Below are 15,418 nucleotides of genomic sequence, written 5' to 3' on the forward strand. Positions count from 1 at the left end.
CACTGCTTTTAGATGCTGTTTCTTCCTTCCGAAGCTGCTGTTAAGGACCCATCATTTGACTATAGCCAGCTAGCTTGTGCTTTGTTTTGTCTCAATGTTAATAACTGAAAATTGGCAAAGGCAATCGGCATAGATGGAAGTAAGTGTAGTATTTAGCTGTATACTGGAGCAGTGACCAAGAGTGAGCTCATACACAGTTTAGGGCTAACTATTCCCACAGCACCAAAACCATGAAGATGCATGCTGGTTTTTTTCTAATAAATTCTGATGTAAAAATTATTTGTGAATATTTGTGTTTCTGCTGGTTTTCGAGAGAGAAAGAGTACTTTTATTATGAAAATCATGGCAAACAGTTTGGGATAAAAATGTTTGAAATGTGCCTGGCTGAGATCCAGGGTCTGGCTCTGCTCCCACATACACCAGCCTAAATCCAAAATAACTCTAGGAAAATTAACAGAATGATGCGGCAGTAGATGAGAACAGAATTAGGCGCAGACTTGCCAGTTTTTCCAAAGAACAGGTTCCAGCAGGAGCAGCAGCTGTATGAATTTCCTCACACTGCTCCTTCGCCCCTGGCCCAGAGGTCCATTGCTGCCCGTGAAGAGATAATTCATTGTCTCTGTCTCTTTTAAATACTTGGCCTCTGCTGAAACTGCCCCAAGGTGACAATTAGGTACTTTTTATTTTTAATGTAGACAACTGTACAGTAGGAACTGAACCAAGAGCTCCAGCTCACTTCACACAAGCCATCAAAGCAGCTCTCAGATGGTAACTACTCTGAGTCACTGCTCGTCAGGGCTGTGCTGGAACTAATATCTCAGAGGTTAAAATCTCCAACTCATATGTTATTACAATCATGTGAGCTAACCTGTCCTTCCATAAGGGAAACAGTGCAAGTTTCTTGGGCACATTACTAGGGCAGTTTGGGTGGCATTGTGAATACAACGAAAGGCCAAGTTTTGAAGAAGCACCTCAGGAGGTTAGTGTAGGGCAGGGGTTCTCAAACTTCATTGCGCCTCGACCCACTTCTGCCAACAAAACTTACTACACGGCCCCAGGAGGGGGGACCGAAGCCTGAGCCCACCCAAGCACCCCCCACCTCCCCAGGACGGGGGCCAAAGCCGAAGCCCAAGGGCTTCAGCCCCAAGCAGGGGGCCTGTAACCTAAGCCCTGCTCTCCAGGGCTGAAGCCCTTGGGCTTGGGCTTTGGCCCCAGGTCCCAGCAAGTCTAAGCCAGCCTTGGTTACCCCATTAAAGTGGGGTCCCAACCCACTTTGGGGTCCTGACCCATAGTTTGAGAACTGTTGGTGTAGGGAATATGTGAATTCACTCTACATTTACCGCGAAAGGAAAGGAAGGCATTGGGACCACAGGCCTACGGCTATTTCCAAAGCTATTTCTGAATCCAGACAAGGTAAAAACACACTGATCTTTCCAGTAAAATTTCCCTTGCCTTGGCTCCCTTGAAAAGACTCCTTTTCTCTAAAGCACTACAGGACCCCTGTCAGCAAAAGGGAACTGAGGAGGGTGCAAGCTCATGAACCCTAACAGGATCTTATACCCAAAGTGTCCCACAAAAAAAAGTGTCCAAACCCTGCGCTGAGCAGTGAGGAGGAAGAGGGGGAATTAAGGGGAAGTGAGGATACCTTGCATCAGGATCTCCATGGCCGTGCGCTGCTTTATTAGCTGTCTGTCTTCCACTTCACTATCAGATCCCTCATCCTCTTGGATCTCTATGTCTGAATCATCGTTACCTGGTTAAAATAAAAACACCAACAGCACTGAATTAATGTAATCATACACAATGCCACAGCAGTTCAACACAGTGGCTGGGTGCAAGGGCATGCTAGTGCTCTCTGCTTCTGTTCAGGGATTCCTGGTTCTCGTGGGCCTCAGGGGATATGTCTACACTGCAATTAAAAACCTGTGGCTGGCCTGACCCAGGCTTGCAAGGCTTGGGCTAAGGGGCAGTTTAACCGTGGTGTAGACATTCAGGATCAGGCTGGAAACTCTGTGGTGGGAGCGTCCCAGAGCTCAGGGTGCAACCTGAGCCCAAACATCTGCTCCACAATTACACAGCCCTTTAGCCCGAGTCCTGGGAACTGAGTCAGCTGGCATTGGCCAGCTGTGGGTGTCTAACTGCAGTGCAAACATATCTAAGGAAACCTACTCTGGCCAGGACTCTATGATGGCGCAATCTTGAGTTTCTGGCAATCAACCAAAACAAAAGTAGGACACTGTATGGGTCAGGGTGTATGGAGGGCTTCTGATTTCTTGTTTTAACTGATGAACATTCATAAAATACCCACATTACAAAAAAGAAAAGAAATAGGTGTTTATCCAATAAACACCAGAAAAGGTTACTAGCATCTAAGTATGGTTACCATGTTTCAGGTTCCCAAAAAAGATGATACTCTTGGCGGGGGGAGGAGGGGGAGGGGAGCTGGAGGGGAGTACAGTTGGGGAGTGCTGGGGGGGTTTGTGTGTACTGAGAGATATTTGGGGGGTGCTGGAAGGGGAATTTGGCAGGTGCTGGAGGCATGTATGTGTACTGGGGAGTATTTGGGAGGTGCTGAAGGGGTGTGACTATACTGGGAGGAGTACCTGGGGACTCACTCTTGAGGTGGGGGAGCAGTGTCGCACCCTGTCATGGTGGCAGGGCAGCTGGTGCACACCTGGGATGCAGCAACAGCTGTCTGTCAGCACCTCCCTGCGGGGCTCTCCCCCTCCCCAGGGCTGGGAGCCAGGGCTTGGGTGGGCAGGATCCTGCAGCTGTGAGGGACCAATTAGATGTGGATGCAGGGGAAGGACCAATCAGGACTCTTTCTGAGCTGCAACGTCTGCTCCACAAAAAAACCCTGACGTTGCCTTTTATTTGAAAAATCCACCCAGACAGAGGGCGGAGGAGGCAATGTCCGGGAAAACCCAAATGTATGGTAATTCTAATCTAAGGGTTTGTCTACATGGAGCAGTAATGTAGATTATGGGGATGTGATTTCTAAAACACGCTACTGTGTTGCACTTTAATTGGCGCAATTAAATTTAATTGCGGGGAGGGATAGCTCAGTGGTTTGAGCATTGGCCTGCTAAACCTAGGGTTGTGAGTTCAATCCTTGAGGGGCCCATTTAGGGATTGGGGGAAAAATTGGAGATTAGTCCTGCTTTGAGCAGGGGGTTGGACTAGATGACCTCCTGAGGTCCCTTCCAACCCTGATATTCTATGGTCCCTGCTGTGTGCATTAGCATGCTTTAACATAGTGCTACACTAAAAAAACCCAAAACAGTACTATGTTAAAGTGAACTAGGAACCATTACCAAAAGTTTATTCATTACAGTATATACCAAAGCAATGAGTAATGTATATTATGTATTACTCATTATGCTGTACACAAAGAGAAAGCCCCCAATCCCTCTGGATTTTGGACATCTACATAAAACTCAAAAATTGCTCAAAATAAACTCCCCAAAATGAAATTAATAATCCTCAAAAATCAGAAGTCCTAGGTTTATGGAACCAGAGCTCTCCCTGCTGCATTGGTGGGGAATAGCCAACCTCCTAGCTCTCCAAAAAGAAGGCACTATTACCAAGAATGGTTATCGAAGAAATTGAGATGAACAGGAAGTACCATATAAAAGCCTTGAGACAAGATAGTATTACTAAGGCAATATTCTAAATATACTCTCTGGGTATGAATCTTATCGGTGTACAGTAAGAGGGTACTATTTTGGCAGCTGAGTATCAAATAAAAATCTTGTAAAAGGTTTTGCAAAGCATGAACTTAAGTCTCCTACTTCCTCAGTCTGACATGAGCGATATCAAGGGCATTTAATAATGGATCAGAACAACACACTGTAATATCCTCAGGTTATTGAAAATAGTGCTGGGTGAACCCCAATATGTTTGGAGGAATAGGGCAGTTCCCCACAGTTCAGATACCAAAGACTTAGAGATTTCTGTCACTCTATTTCCCAGTCCAATCAGTTCTTCGCTCAGTCCCCGATTCCCTCTCCCCAACAGGCTCTCTAGCATCCCAAGTAGATCATCAGTATCCCACTCCTTCTGTCCAATCCCTGATAAGATCCCTGACCCCAGCCCCCAACAGGCTTGCTTCCTTTCATGATATTTCACAAGGAAGTGAGTCATAGAATATCAGGGTTGGAAGGGACCTCAGGAGATCATCTAGTCCAACCCCCTGCTCAAAGCAGGACCAATCCTCAATTTTTGCCCCAGATCCCAAAATGGCCCCCTCAAGGATTGAACTCACAACCCTGGGTTTAGCAAGCCAATGCTCAAACCACTGAACTATCCCTCCCCCTGGTCATAGGCTGGTCAGCTGCACTGATCACATCTTTTATGCTCCAGGGATTCCCTTTGGTCAGCTAGAGTTAAGCAGAAATTCAATTTCAAACAGGTGCTGAGCCACGTTCTGGCTTACACCTGAGACTTTGTTTAACCTGCATAATAATTCACATACCTGTTGAAAGCTGCATAATTAGAAACTCCACTTTGTTGTATCCCTGACATGGCTGACTCAGCCACTTTTCACTTCCGCATAGCCTGTTCTGGTGGTGGCCCAGCAGGGGTTAAGATTGGTGGGTGGGAGGTTAGAAGAAGGCTCCATTTCCTTTAGGTCCCTTCCCATGACATCAGGTCTTCTTCTTTCCTCTTTCTTGTGGCCAGTACCTATCACCCTCCTGTTCACCTGCAATGGACCCCACACCTCTCTCACCTACCAAATGCCTCTCCTCACTCAGGACTGGCAGCTTGTTTGAAGCCTGCCTTCTAGTTCCAGGGGAGGCTACTTGTTTCTTTGTTCATTGCTATTTATGGGCCACATCCTTAGCTGGTGTAAACTGATGTAGCTCTGTTGACTTAAATGGAGCTATACCATTTACAGCAGCTGATGATCTGGCCCTATATTTTAAAACTGCCATTTTGCCAACAAACATTACTTGCAGGCAGAAGAGAATACGTATGCTAACCTTCTCAGTCAATAGTACCGGCACAAAGCCCAGAGCACTCAGAGTAAGGGGTTAGCCTGTGGAGTGTGCAATTTAGAAACAAACACAAACGGAATCATTTTGGAGAAGATAAGGGTAGATTTAATTACCAAAATGTCATTCTAGAAAATGGATATGTCCTCCTTTAATTATGATTAGTGGTAAACTGACATTCCCTTACAACTTCTAATTACAGGTAAATGTATAAACGCTAGCCTGTTTTTTTCATAGTCGTATGGATCATTACAAAGTTATTGAGAAAATATAAAGGAAGAGGGGCACTTGAGACATTGTTAGGTGAGGTTATGGAATTGACTAACAATATTATTTAGAATTTATATTTGCTGTAACAGCCATGTGAGGCAATCATTTCTACCCCGTCTATTATTGAGTTTGAACCAAATACCATTTCCATTTATTCAATATTCATTAGAGTCAGATTTTATTCAGTCCTTGTTTATGCAAACACCTTAGTAAGGGCTCAGTATAAACTAAGTAAAGGTCTCAGGATCTGGTGCTCTACATACAATACAGGGTTCAAATGCCACATCTATAATGGTTCATACAGCTGCTATTAAATGCCAGCTGTTTGCTTCTAGTTTGGTTTTTTAAGAGGCAACTTTTATCTTTCAATTTTTTAAAATGCTATATGTTAATTTGGTGCTCCTGAAGGCTAGTAGCACTGGCCAGAGTCAAGGAGAGTGCAGATAGTCACAGTATATGTTCTTCCAAAGCACCTTCATTGTGACTTCCACTCAGCATACCATGTGCTTCAAATCCAGTGCTCTTCTTAGCAGACTGGCAACTGTGCCAAATTGTGATACAGACTGATATAATCGTAAGCACAAGTACTTTACTAGTAGTATCTCAAAGTGAGAACTCTAGCCAGCTGTACTTCTGGTGGAGTGAGACCTACAGTATTAACTCTTCAAGTGCCTTCCGGCGCACAACCAACAAAAAAGCAAAGTAATGACTTGTTGTTGGAATGCGGCTCCTTAATTTCACATTTCATTTTTTTTACAAGCCTTTAACTTTTTTTTGTGGTAATGTATACAATGTATCCTTCCTCTAGGAAAAAACAGTTCCTGGATGAAGAGTAAGCCAAAAAGGAGAAGAAAACATGATTTACACCTTTTCCCATCTACTGTCTATTGCAAGGGTGGGCAAACTTTTTGGCCTAAGGGCCACATCTGGGTATAGAAATTGTATGGCGGTCCATGAATGCTCACGAAATTGGGAGTTAGGTTGTGGTGGGAGGGGGTGGGGGAGGGCTCCAGCTGGCGGAGCAGGCTCTGGGGTGTGGCTGGGGATGAGGGATTTGAGGTGCAGGAGGGTGTTCTGGGATGGGACCAAGGGGTTCGGAGGGCAGGAGGGGGATCAGGACTGAGGTGTAGGGGGGGTTGAGGACTCTGGCTGGGAGTGCAAGCTCTGGGGTGGGGCTAGGGATGCAGGGTTTGGGGTGCAGGAGGGTGCTCCGGGCTGGGACTGAGGGGTTTGGAGGGCAGGAGGAGAATCAGAGCCGGGGTGGGGGTTGGGGTGCGGGCTCAGGGGTGCAGGCTCCAGGTGGCACTTACCTCAAGCAGCTCCCGGAAGCAGCGGCATGTCCCCCCTCTGGCTCTTACGTGGAGGCACGGTGCCAGCCACACGGTTTTGCGCGCTGCCCCATCTGCAGGCACTGGCCCTGCAGCTCCCATTGGCCATGGTTCCTGTCCAATGGGAGGTGCGGGGGGCAGCGCTTGGGGCGAGGGCAGCATGCAGAGCCCCCTAGCTGCCCTACATGTAGGAGCCAGAGGGGGGACATGCCGCTGCTTTTGGGAGCCTCGCAGAAAGCCCCCATCCCTCCTCTCCGGCTGGAGCACCGGAGCGGGGCAAGCCCCCGACCCTGCTCCTTGGCAGGAGCTCAAGGGCTAGATCAAAAGTTTTGATGGGCCGGACACGGCTTGTGGGCCATACTTTGCCCACCCCTGGTCTAATGCATTCAGAAATACTATTTTCAAACCATCCCCCTTTTCTGGACTACTGAACCCTTTCTGCCCCCTCAGTATCCCCCCTATTCTTCCAGCAGTGGCTTGTGGCCTGACAGCCACTTTTGACCCATTTTCATTTGTAAAAATGAAATTGAGACTATTAAACATTTCCCACTGAGCTTTTCTGCTGGAAAGTGGGTTTGGTCCTTGAATCCCAGGGTGAATGTTGTTGTAGGAATAGCTAAGACAGCGACTGCAGAGATGGTAAGTACCTGGAGATCTCTAAGCTGCTTCTGAAATGGCAAGTCTTTGTGGGAGGAGAGAGTCTAAATCTTAGTTTTCCTCCTCCAGCCCCTTCCTTTCTTCAGTCCCAACTGCTTCCCTTGGCCCTCCTCAATCCGTCCACACACATACTGTCTCTCTTCGCCTTGTCCCCCATTGACTTTTCTTCCCCCACTCACTTAAATGGGTGTAGGGGGTCTTTAAAATGTTTTTCAGTGATGAAATCTCAGCTTTCTGCCATTCAGAGTCAGTTAATGTGTGGCATACAAAAGGCCCAACCAGCCAATCAAAATGTGGTTTGGACCATATTCTAGAGAATTTTTCAAAGCACACTGTGCAATGAAAGTCAATGGGAAGTGAGCACCTTGCTTTCATTTGTGCCTTTCACAATCTCACCCCTAATTTCCAATAGCAATGAAAGATGAAACCATCCATCAGGTGAACTATCAGCACATTAACCCACCACATCGCTGACTCCATTGAGCTGCAACTTTTACACAATTTTTGTCATGAATATATAGCAAGACAGTGAATTGTTTCTTTAAACCGTCTGATTAGCATTTGGATGTGTGTGTTATAACAACAAAAACAAGGCTCATGCTAAAACCAAAGGATCCCAGTAATGGAGCTCTCTCCCTGTATATGAGCAACAGCTTGATGAACAGGAAAATGGGGATTACAGACACAAACTCAATAACACATAATGGGGCTATGTCGCCAAAGCTCTTGCCCACCACTCTGAAAGAAAGCCCAGCACGTTTTTCCTTTAATTAAAAAACTACTGCTATCATCTATGCTGTACAACTCATCCTAGTCAAATTGAAATAAACTATCACTCACACCTCCGCTTTGTCTTGTACACAATCCCCTGAGTTATTAGCAACAAACCAGAACTTGTGCTAGACTGTGGTACAAAGGAATCAAAACCAGAGACATGTCTTATTATTGCAAATTAATTTTTAAACTACATGGTGATGGCGAGCTGTGAAAGGGTTCCTTAATGGGATTAAAGCAGCACACTCTTCTGCTGTCCCTGCAAGTCGTCACATTTTTTATCTCCTGTTCGACATACCCTGGTGCCTCCTTCTGTCACGTGTGCCCAAAGTGTCTGGCTGTCAGAGAAATATGCCTGATACCCAAAATTAGGACAAAATTCAATAACAGGTTAAATTAATAGCACTTTTGGGAAAAAACTGATTACAGGTCTTAAATCCAGGAGGAGTCACAAACTAGTGCAAGTTGTAATGTACCAGTTCGAAGGAGCATGGAATATCCATTAATGGGAAAGTTTAGATTTCATTTTTTTGTATCGGGGAAAAGCAGTGGGTGCAATACACCATACTAGTTCAGATTCACATGGACTGACATAAGGACTATAGTACATGTTCTAATATAGCTGGCACATGGATTGAAATAAAGATGATTTGGCTTTTAACGATGGATGTTTAATGAACATTCAGTAATTCAGGGGTGCTCAACCTAGGTCATCACTGGCAGCTTGCCAGGAGCTCAAGGGGGCAGTCAGCAGATCCCCTCATCTTTAATACATATGTGATCCACAGAACCTACACATCCCATAAGACTGTTCAGACCAAGAAGGGCCATTGTATGTTGGCACTTGTTTTAACTATTAAAGAAATCAAAGGACGTTGCCCACAGCCAACCTTCTAATAACAGAAAGTGTTCCACACGTTGGCCCAGATCATCAAAGGTGTTTAGGCTCCTAACTCCCATTGACTGCATACCTACGAGGAGCTGGGCCTTTGTTGTTACTTGCTACAGTGCAATTGAGAATACTTGTAGGTTCACCCTGAGAGAGAATAAGATGGACCTTCTGGAGCTTCAGCTCTTTTCCTACACAGCTTTCAGTAAAACTGCACCAGTTTCCTAGTTTCAATTAAACCAGCTCAGCCAGAACACCCACATATTGGGTTTGAGATGAAATATATTCCTCTCAACAGATACATTATTGGTTCTCACACATGCATATTGGCTTCAGAGAAAAGTCTGGTAGACAGGTTGATTTAATAGACACATGTAAATTATTTCCTTTCAGTTAATTCATAGTGCTTGAAAGAAAAACAGCATGATTTAAGACTGACAGTGATTTCATTACAGATTCATTAGTTAGTAAAAATATTTTGCTAAATTGTAGAACAAAATGGTATTGGAGCGAGAACACTGAGACTGATTTAAATTAAAGGCACTGGGTTTAGTGATAAACTTTAGGATCAAATATGTTATTTAGCATTAACATGTTTAATTCCATGATAAAATCAGAGCTTTGAGAATGCATGGATTGGATCCATAACAATTATTATTGGATTCCCAAAGATGCTGTTTTCTACACTGATTTTGGTAAAAACACACTATGGGAAAACCAAACTGGCAGTTTATAAGTATTTGATCTAAAAAATAAAATCTAATTCAACTCATTGAAACTTTAAATCAAACAAGAAAGACAAGACCATATTTTTCTTTAAAAAAAAAAAAGTAAGTTGGGATTTTTAAAGGGACCCAAGAGAGTTAGCAGCCCAACTTCCAGCTGTGATGCCCCAATCCTGCAAGACTCACACGTGTACTCTCATTAAACTCAATGGAGCCACATGTGTCAACTTACATACTGATACCTTACACGACTGATACCTAGGAGCATTGAAATTCTCGGATATATACAGTAGAACCTCAATAAGCCACATATCTTATAAGTCATACAGAACATTTCAATCTCTCTTCCCACTTCCCTGAAAGATTTCATCACCAGAATTGAGGGCTGATTTTCCAGAGGGCCTGAGCGCTTGCAGCTTCTATTGACTTTAATGGGAATTAAGGTGTGCAACCACTGAAAAAATTCAGGCCACAAGATGCCATTATTTTTACAAACTATACCACAAAACACAGATTGGTATATTGTGAAGTATGATAATAAAGTATCCACCTGTCTAGCTCCCCTAGGTAGTTCTATATTGCCTATTACTGTACTTTCTAAGTACCAAGTTCAAACTAGGAAAAAGCATAAATTTTTAACAGTGAAGGTAATTAACCACTGAAAGAACTTCCTAAGGGAAGTGGAGGATTCTCATCACACAAAGTCTTTCTAGAGCATTCTCAAAGTTCTGCTCAAGCTCATGGAGAACTTGTGGATTTGATGCAGGAATTACTGGGTAAAATTCTCTAGCCTGCATTATGCAGGAGGTCAGACGAGGTGGTCGTAAATGAGAGTCCCTTCTGGCTTTAATATCTGTGCATCTATAAAAGTATCACCAAATTATTCCAATTAATTTGAAGTTGTTAAAATAAATGAACAAAATATATGGCAATTATTTCTTTTCATTTGTTTGTACTGTGTTTGTTCACGCACTGTCTGGTCTTATGATGCGTTGAATATCTGCTGTAAGGTGTTGGGTGCCCTTAACCCTAGGTGCTGACTTTTATTTTTCCCTGGGGGTGCTCCACCCCCGCTCCACCAAGAGGCCCTGCCCCCACTCCACCCCTTCCCAAGGCCCCACTGTCACTCCACCTCTTCCCATCCCACTCTGCCCCCTTCCCTGAGGCTCTGCCCTCACTCCAAACCGTTCCCTGAGGCCCCTGCCCACCCACCGCTCGCTGCTCTCCACCTTCCCCCAAGTGCCTCCCCCAGCCGCCGAACAGCTGATCTGCAGAGCTGCCGAACAGCTGATTGGCGGTGCTGCCAAACAGCTGCGGCTGGTGCGTGCTGAGCATCCACTATTTTTTTCCGTGGATGCTTGAGCCCCACAGCACCCTCAACGTCAGCACGAATGCCCTTAACGTTCACTGTGTGAGGGTGCTCAGCACCTCGCTCATTTCAAAGTTAAATAATTTGCAATGGGTCTCCAAGTCTTTAATGGGAATCCATGAGTGAATAACTAGAACACCTCAAACATGACATTTGTTATGTGATCGTGTTTCTGGGTAATCATTAATCAGGCTTCAGGGGATCAGTTCATACAATCATAGCACTGTAGGGCTGGAAGGGACCTCAAGAAGTCAACAAGTCAGCCCCCTGCACTGAGGCAGGACCAAGTAAACCTAGACTATCCCTGACAGGTGTTTGTCCAGCTTGTTTTTAAAAGCTTCCAAAGATGGGGACTCCACGATCTCCCTTGGAAGCCTATTCCAGAGGTTAACTGTCCTTACAGTTAGAAAGTGTTTCCCAATATTTAACTTAAGTCTCCCTTGCTGCATATTAAAACCATTACTTCTTGTCCTACCTTCAGTGGACATGGAGAACTGATCACTACCGTCTTTATAACAGCCCCTAGCGTATCTGAAAAGTGTTATCAGGTCCCTCCTCAGTCTTTTTTCCCCTCAAGACTAAATATGCCCGGTTTTTTCAACCTTTCCTCATAGGTCAGGTTTTCTAAAACTTTTATCCCTTTTCTTGCTTGTCTCTGGGACTCTTTCCAAGTTGTCCACACTCTTCTTAAATTGTCGCACCCAGAACTGGATGCAGAACACCAGCTGGGGCCTCACCAGTGCCGAATATAGCGGGACAATTATCTCCTATGTCTCACATAACACCCCAGAATCATCTTAGCGTTTTTTGCAGCTGCATCACATTGAAAACGGATATTCAGTTTGTGGTCCACTAAAACCCCCACATCTTTTTCAGCAATACTACCGCCTAGACAGTTATTCCCCATTTTGTAGTTGTGCAGTTGATTTTTGCTTCCTACGTGTAGAACTTTGCACTTGTCTTTAATGAATTTCATCTTGTTGATTTCAGACCAGTCAAGGTCATTTTGAATTCTAATCCTGGCCTCCAAAGTGATTGCAACCTGTCTTAGTTTGGTATCATCTGCAAATTTTATAAGCATACTTTCCATTCTATTATCCAAATCATTAATGAAAATATTGAATAATACCAGACACAGGACTGACCCCACAGGACCAGTAGCAGGGTGGTCACCCTGCTCCGGCCCTGAAGGGGTTAAAACAGCCCTGGGAGAGAGCTGCCTGGGGGAGCCAATAGTAAAAGCAGCCCTGGAGAGGGCTGCTGCTGGGAAAAGCTAGGCTGATTGGGGGAAGCAGCCACAGCTGGGGCCATGCCCCTATCAGGCCACAGCTGGCCCTATTAGAGGGCTGAGGGCCAGGAGCTGTAGAAGTCTTACTCTAGCCCTGGAGTGGGAAGGGCTAGGTGCCTGAGAGCAAGGTACTAGAGCAGAGCAGAGCAGAGCAGAGCAGGGGAATAGGGCAAGGGAGCAGGGCAAGGGAGCTGGGGAGCTCTAGCCTGGTATCTCCTCAGGCTGCAGGCCTTGTGCCAGGCCTAAAGAGGTACTGGGGCTGCAGCGGTGTAGCCTGGGGTTAGGCAAAGGCAGCAGGTCCTACCCCCTTGCCAATGATGAGTGGTTTACAGACTGCAGTCTGCCCTAGTGAGCAGGGGCTAGATGATGACTGGCAGTGGCCACTGAGGCAAGGTGGGTTTAGAGGGTTGGGGGTTCCCCTGGGAGGGGAGACCCAAAGTGTGGGGGTACTGCTGGGGCAGAACCCCAGGCTAAAGGGCACTGGGGTCTGGGCAGGACACGGGGCCAGCGGCAGGTGAGACACTGGCCTGCAGAGGCTACTCCGCAAGCTGGAAAAGAGCTAATTCCCAGATGACCAGCAGGAGGTGCCACGCCGGTGAGTTGTCAGTTCGCTACAGGACCCCACTAGATACATCCTCCCAATTTGACAGCAAGCCATTGATAGCTACTCTTTGAGCATGGTCTTTTAACCAGTTGTGCGCCCACCTTATAGTAAATTCATCTAAACCGCATGCCATGCAGAAATGTGTAAAAAGCCTTACTAAAATCAAGGTATATCACATCTACTGCTTCCCCCCATTCACTATGTCAGTAATCCTTATCAAAGAAGGAAATTAAGTTGGTTTGGCATGATTTGTTTATGCTAACTATTCCTTACATCTTCCAGGTGCTTACAAATAAATTGTTTAATAATTTGCTCCAGGTTTTGAAGTTAGACTGGCTGGTCTATAATTCCCTGGGTTTTACTTGGTTTCCCTTTTTAAAGACAGGTACTATGTTTGTCCTTCTCTGATCTTCTGGGGCCTTACCTGTCCTCCAGGAGTTCTCAGATATAATTATTAATGGCTTCAAGATTGCTTCAGCTAGTTCCTTAAGTACCTAAAATGAATTTCATTAGGCCCAGCTGACTTGAATACATCTAATTTATCCCTGGAAAAATCATGGAGCAGGTCCTCAAGGAATCAATTTTGAAGCACTTAGAGGAGAGGAAAGTGATCAGGAACAGTCAGCATGAATTCACCAAGGGCAAGTCATGGCTGACTAACCTAAATGCCTTCTATGATGAGATAACTGGCCCTGTGGATGAGGGGAAAGCAGTGGACGTGTTATTCCTTGACTTTAGCAAAGCTTTTGATACGGTCTCCCACAGTATTCTTGCCAGAAAGTTAAAGAAGTATGGGCTGGATGAACGGACTTTAAGGTGGATAGAAAGCTGGCTAGATCATCGGGCTCAATGGGTACTGATCAATGGCTCCATGTCTAGTTGGCAGCCGGTATCAAGCGGAGTGCCCCAAGGGTCGGTCCTGGGGCTGGTTTTGTTCAATATCTTTATTAATGATCTGGAGGATGGTGTGGATTGCACCCTCAGTAAGTTTGCAGATGACACTAAACTGGGAGGAGTGGTAGATATCCTGAAGGGTAAGGATGGGATACAGAGTGACCTAGACAAAGTAGAGGATTGGGCCAAAAGAAATCTGATGAGGTTCAACAAGGACAAATGCAGAGTCCTGCACTTAGGAAGGAAGACTCCCATGCACTGCTACAGACTAGGGACTGAGAGGCTAGGCAGAAGTTCTGCAGAAAAGGACCTAGGGGTTACGGTGGACTAGAAGCTGGATATGAGTCAACAGTGTGCCCTTGTTGCCAAGAAGGCTAATGGCATTTTGGGCTTTATAAGTAGGAGCATTGCCAGCAGATCGAGGGACGTGATCATTCCCCTCTACTCGGCATTGGTGAGGCCTCATCTGGAGTACTGTGTCTAGTTTTGTGCCCCATACTACAAGAAGGATGTGGGAAAAATTGGAAAGAGTCCAGTGGAGGGAAACAAAAATGATTAGGGGGCTGGAGCACATGATTTATGAGGAGAGGCTTTGGGCACTGGGATTATTTAGTCTGCAGAAAAGAAGAATGAGGGGGGATTTGATAGCTGCTTTCAACTACCTGAAAGGGGGTTCCAAAGAGGATGGATCTAGACTGTTCTCTGTGGTAGCAGATGACAGAACAAGGAGTAATGGTCTCATTACTCCTTCCCTGCAAGTACAGGACCTACACTTTCCTTTGTCTTTTTCTTCTTCCTAATGTATTTAAAGAACCTCTTCTTATTGCCTTTTATGTCCCTTGTCAGTTGTAACTCATTTTTGGGCCTTAGCCTTTCTGATTTTGTCCCTACATACTTGTGCTATTCTTTTGTACTCCTCCTTAGCAATTTGACCATATTTCCACTCTCTGTAGGATTCCTTTTTGATATTCAGGTAATTAAAGAGCTCCTGATGGAACCATATTGTTTCCTCCTACCTTTCCTTTGCATCAGAATAGTCTGCAGTTGTGCTTTACTATTGTTCCCTTGAGGAACTGCTGGCTCTCCTAATCACGTTTTTCCCTTAGATTTTCTTCCCATGGGACCTTACCTCCCAGCTCTCTGAGTTTGTTAAAGGCTGCTTTTTGAAGTCCATTGTCCTTATTCTGCTGCTCTCACACCTTCCTTTCCTTAAAATCATGAAATCCTCATAATTTCATGATCACTTTCACCAAAATTGCCTTTCACCTTCAGATTTGCTAGCAATTTTTCCGTCTTGGCCCTGCTCTACACGAGTTTAAGCCGAATTTAGCAGCATTAGATCGATTTTAACCCTGCACCTGTCCACACAACAAAGCCATTTTTGTTGACTTAATGGGCTCTTAAAATTGATTTTTGTACTCCTCCCTGACGAGGGGATTAGTGCTCAAATCGACATAGCCGGGTCGAATTTGGGGTAGTGTGGATGCAATTCGATGGTATTGGCTTCCGGGAGCAATCCCACAGTGCTCCATTGTGACCGCTCTGGACAGCACTCTCAACTCAGATGCACTGGCCAGGTACACAGGAAAAGCCCTGCCAACTTCTGAATTTCATTTCCTGTTTGGT

General features: G+C 45.3%; 1 protein-coding gene across 2 annotated transcripts in view; it reads right to left on the reverse strand.

The window, feature by feature from the left end:
- CLUAP1 (clusterin associated protein 1) overlaps positions 1 to 15,418 on the reverse strand; it is a 164,837-nt gene that overhangs the window by 23,184 nt on the left and 126,235 nt on the right. For both annotated transcript variants that reach the window (XM_007054457.4, XM_037911344.2), the window contains exon 10: positions 1,646 to 1,753. In XM_007054457.4, the coding sequence (XP_007054519.2) occupies positions 1,646 to 1,753 (108 nt within the window). The remainder of the gene's footprint in view (positions 1 to 1,645; positions 1,754 to 15,418) is intronic.

This window comes from Chelonia mydas, chromosome 10, assembly GCF_015237465.2.
Source record: "Chelonia mydas isolate rCheMyd1 chromosome 10, rCheMyd1.pri.v2, whole genome shotgun sequence".
Classification (NCBI taxonomy): Eukaryota; Metazoa; Chordata; order Testudines; family Cheloniidae; genus Chelonia; species Chelonia mydas.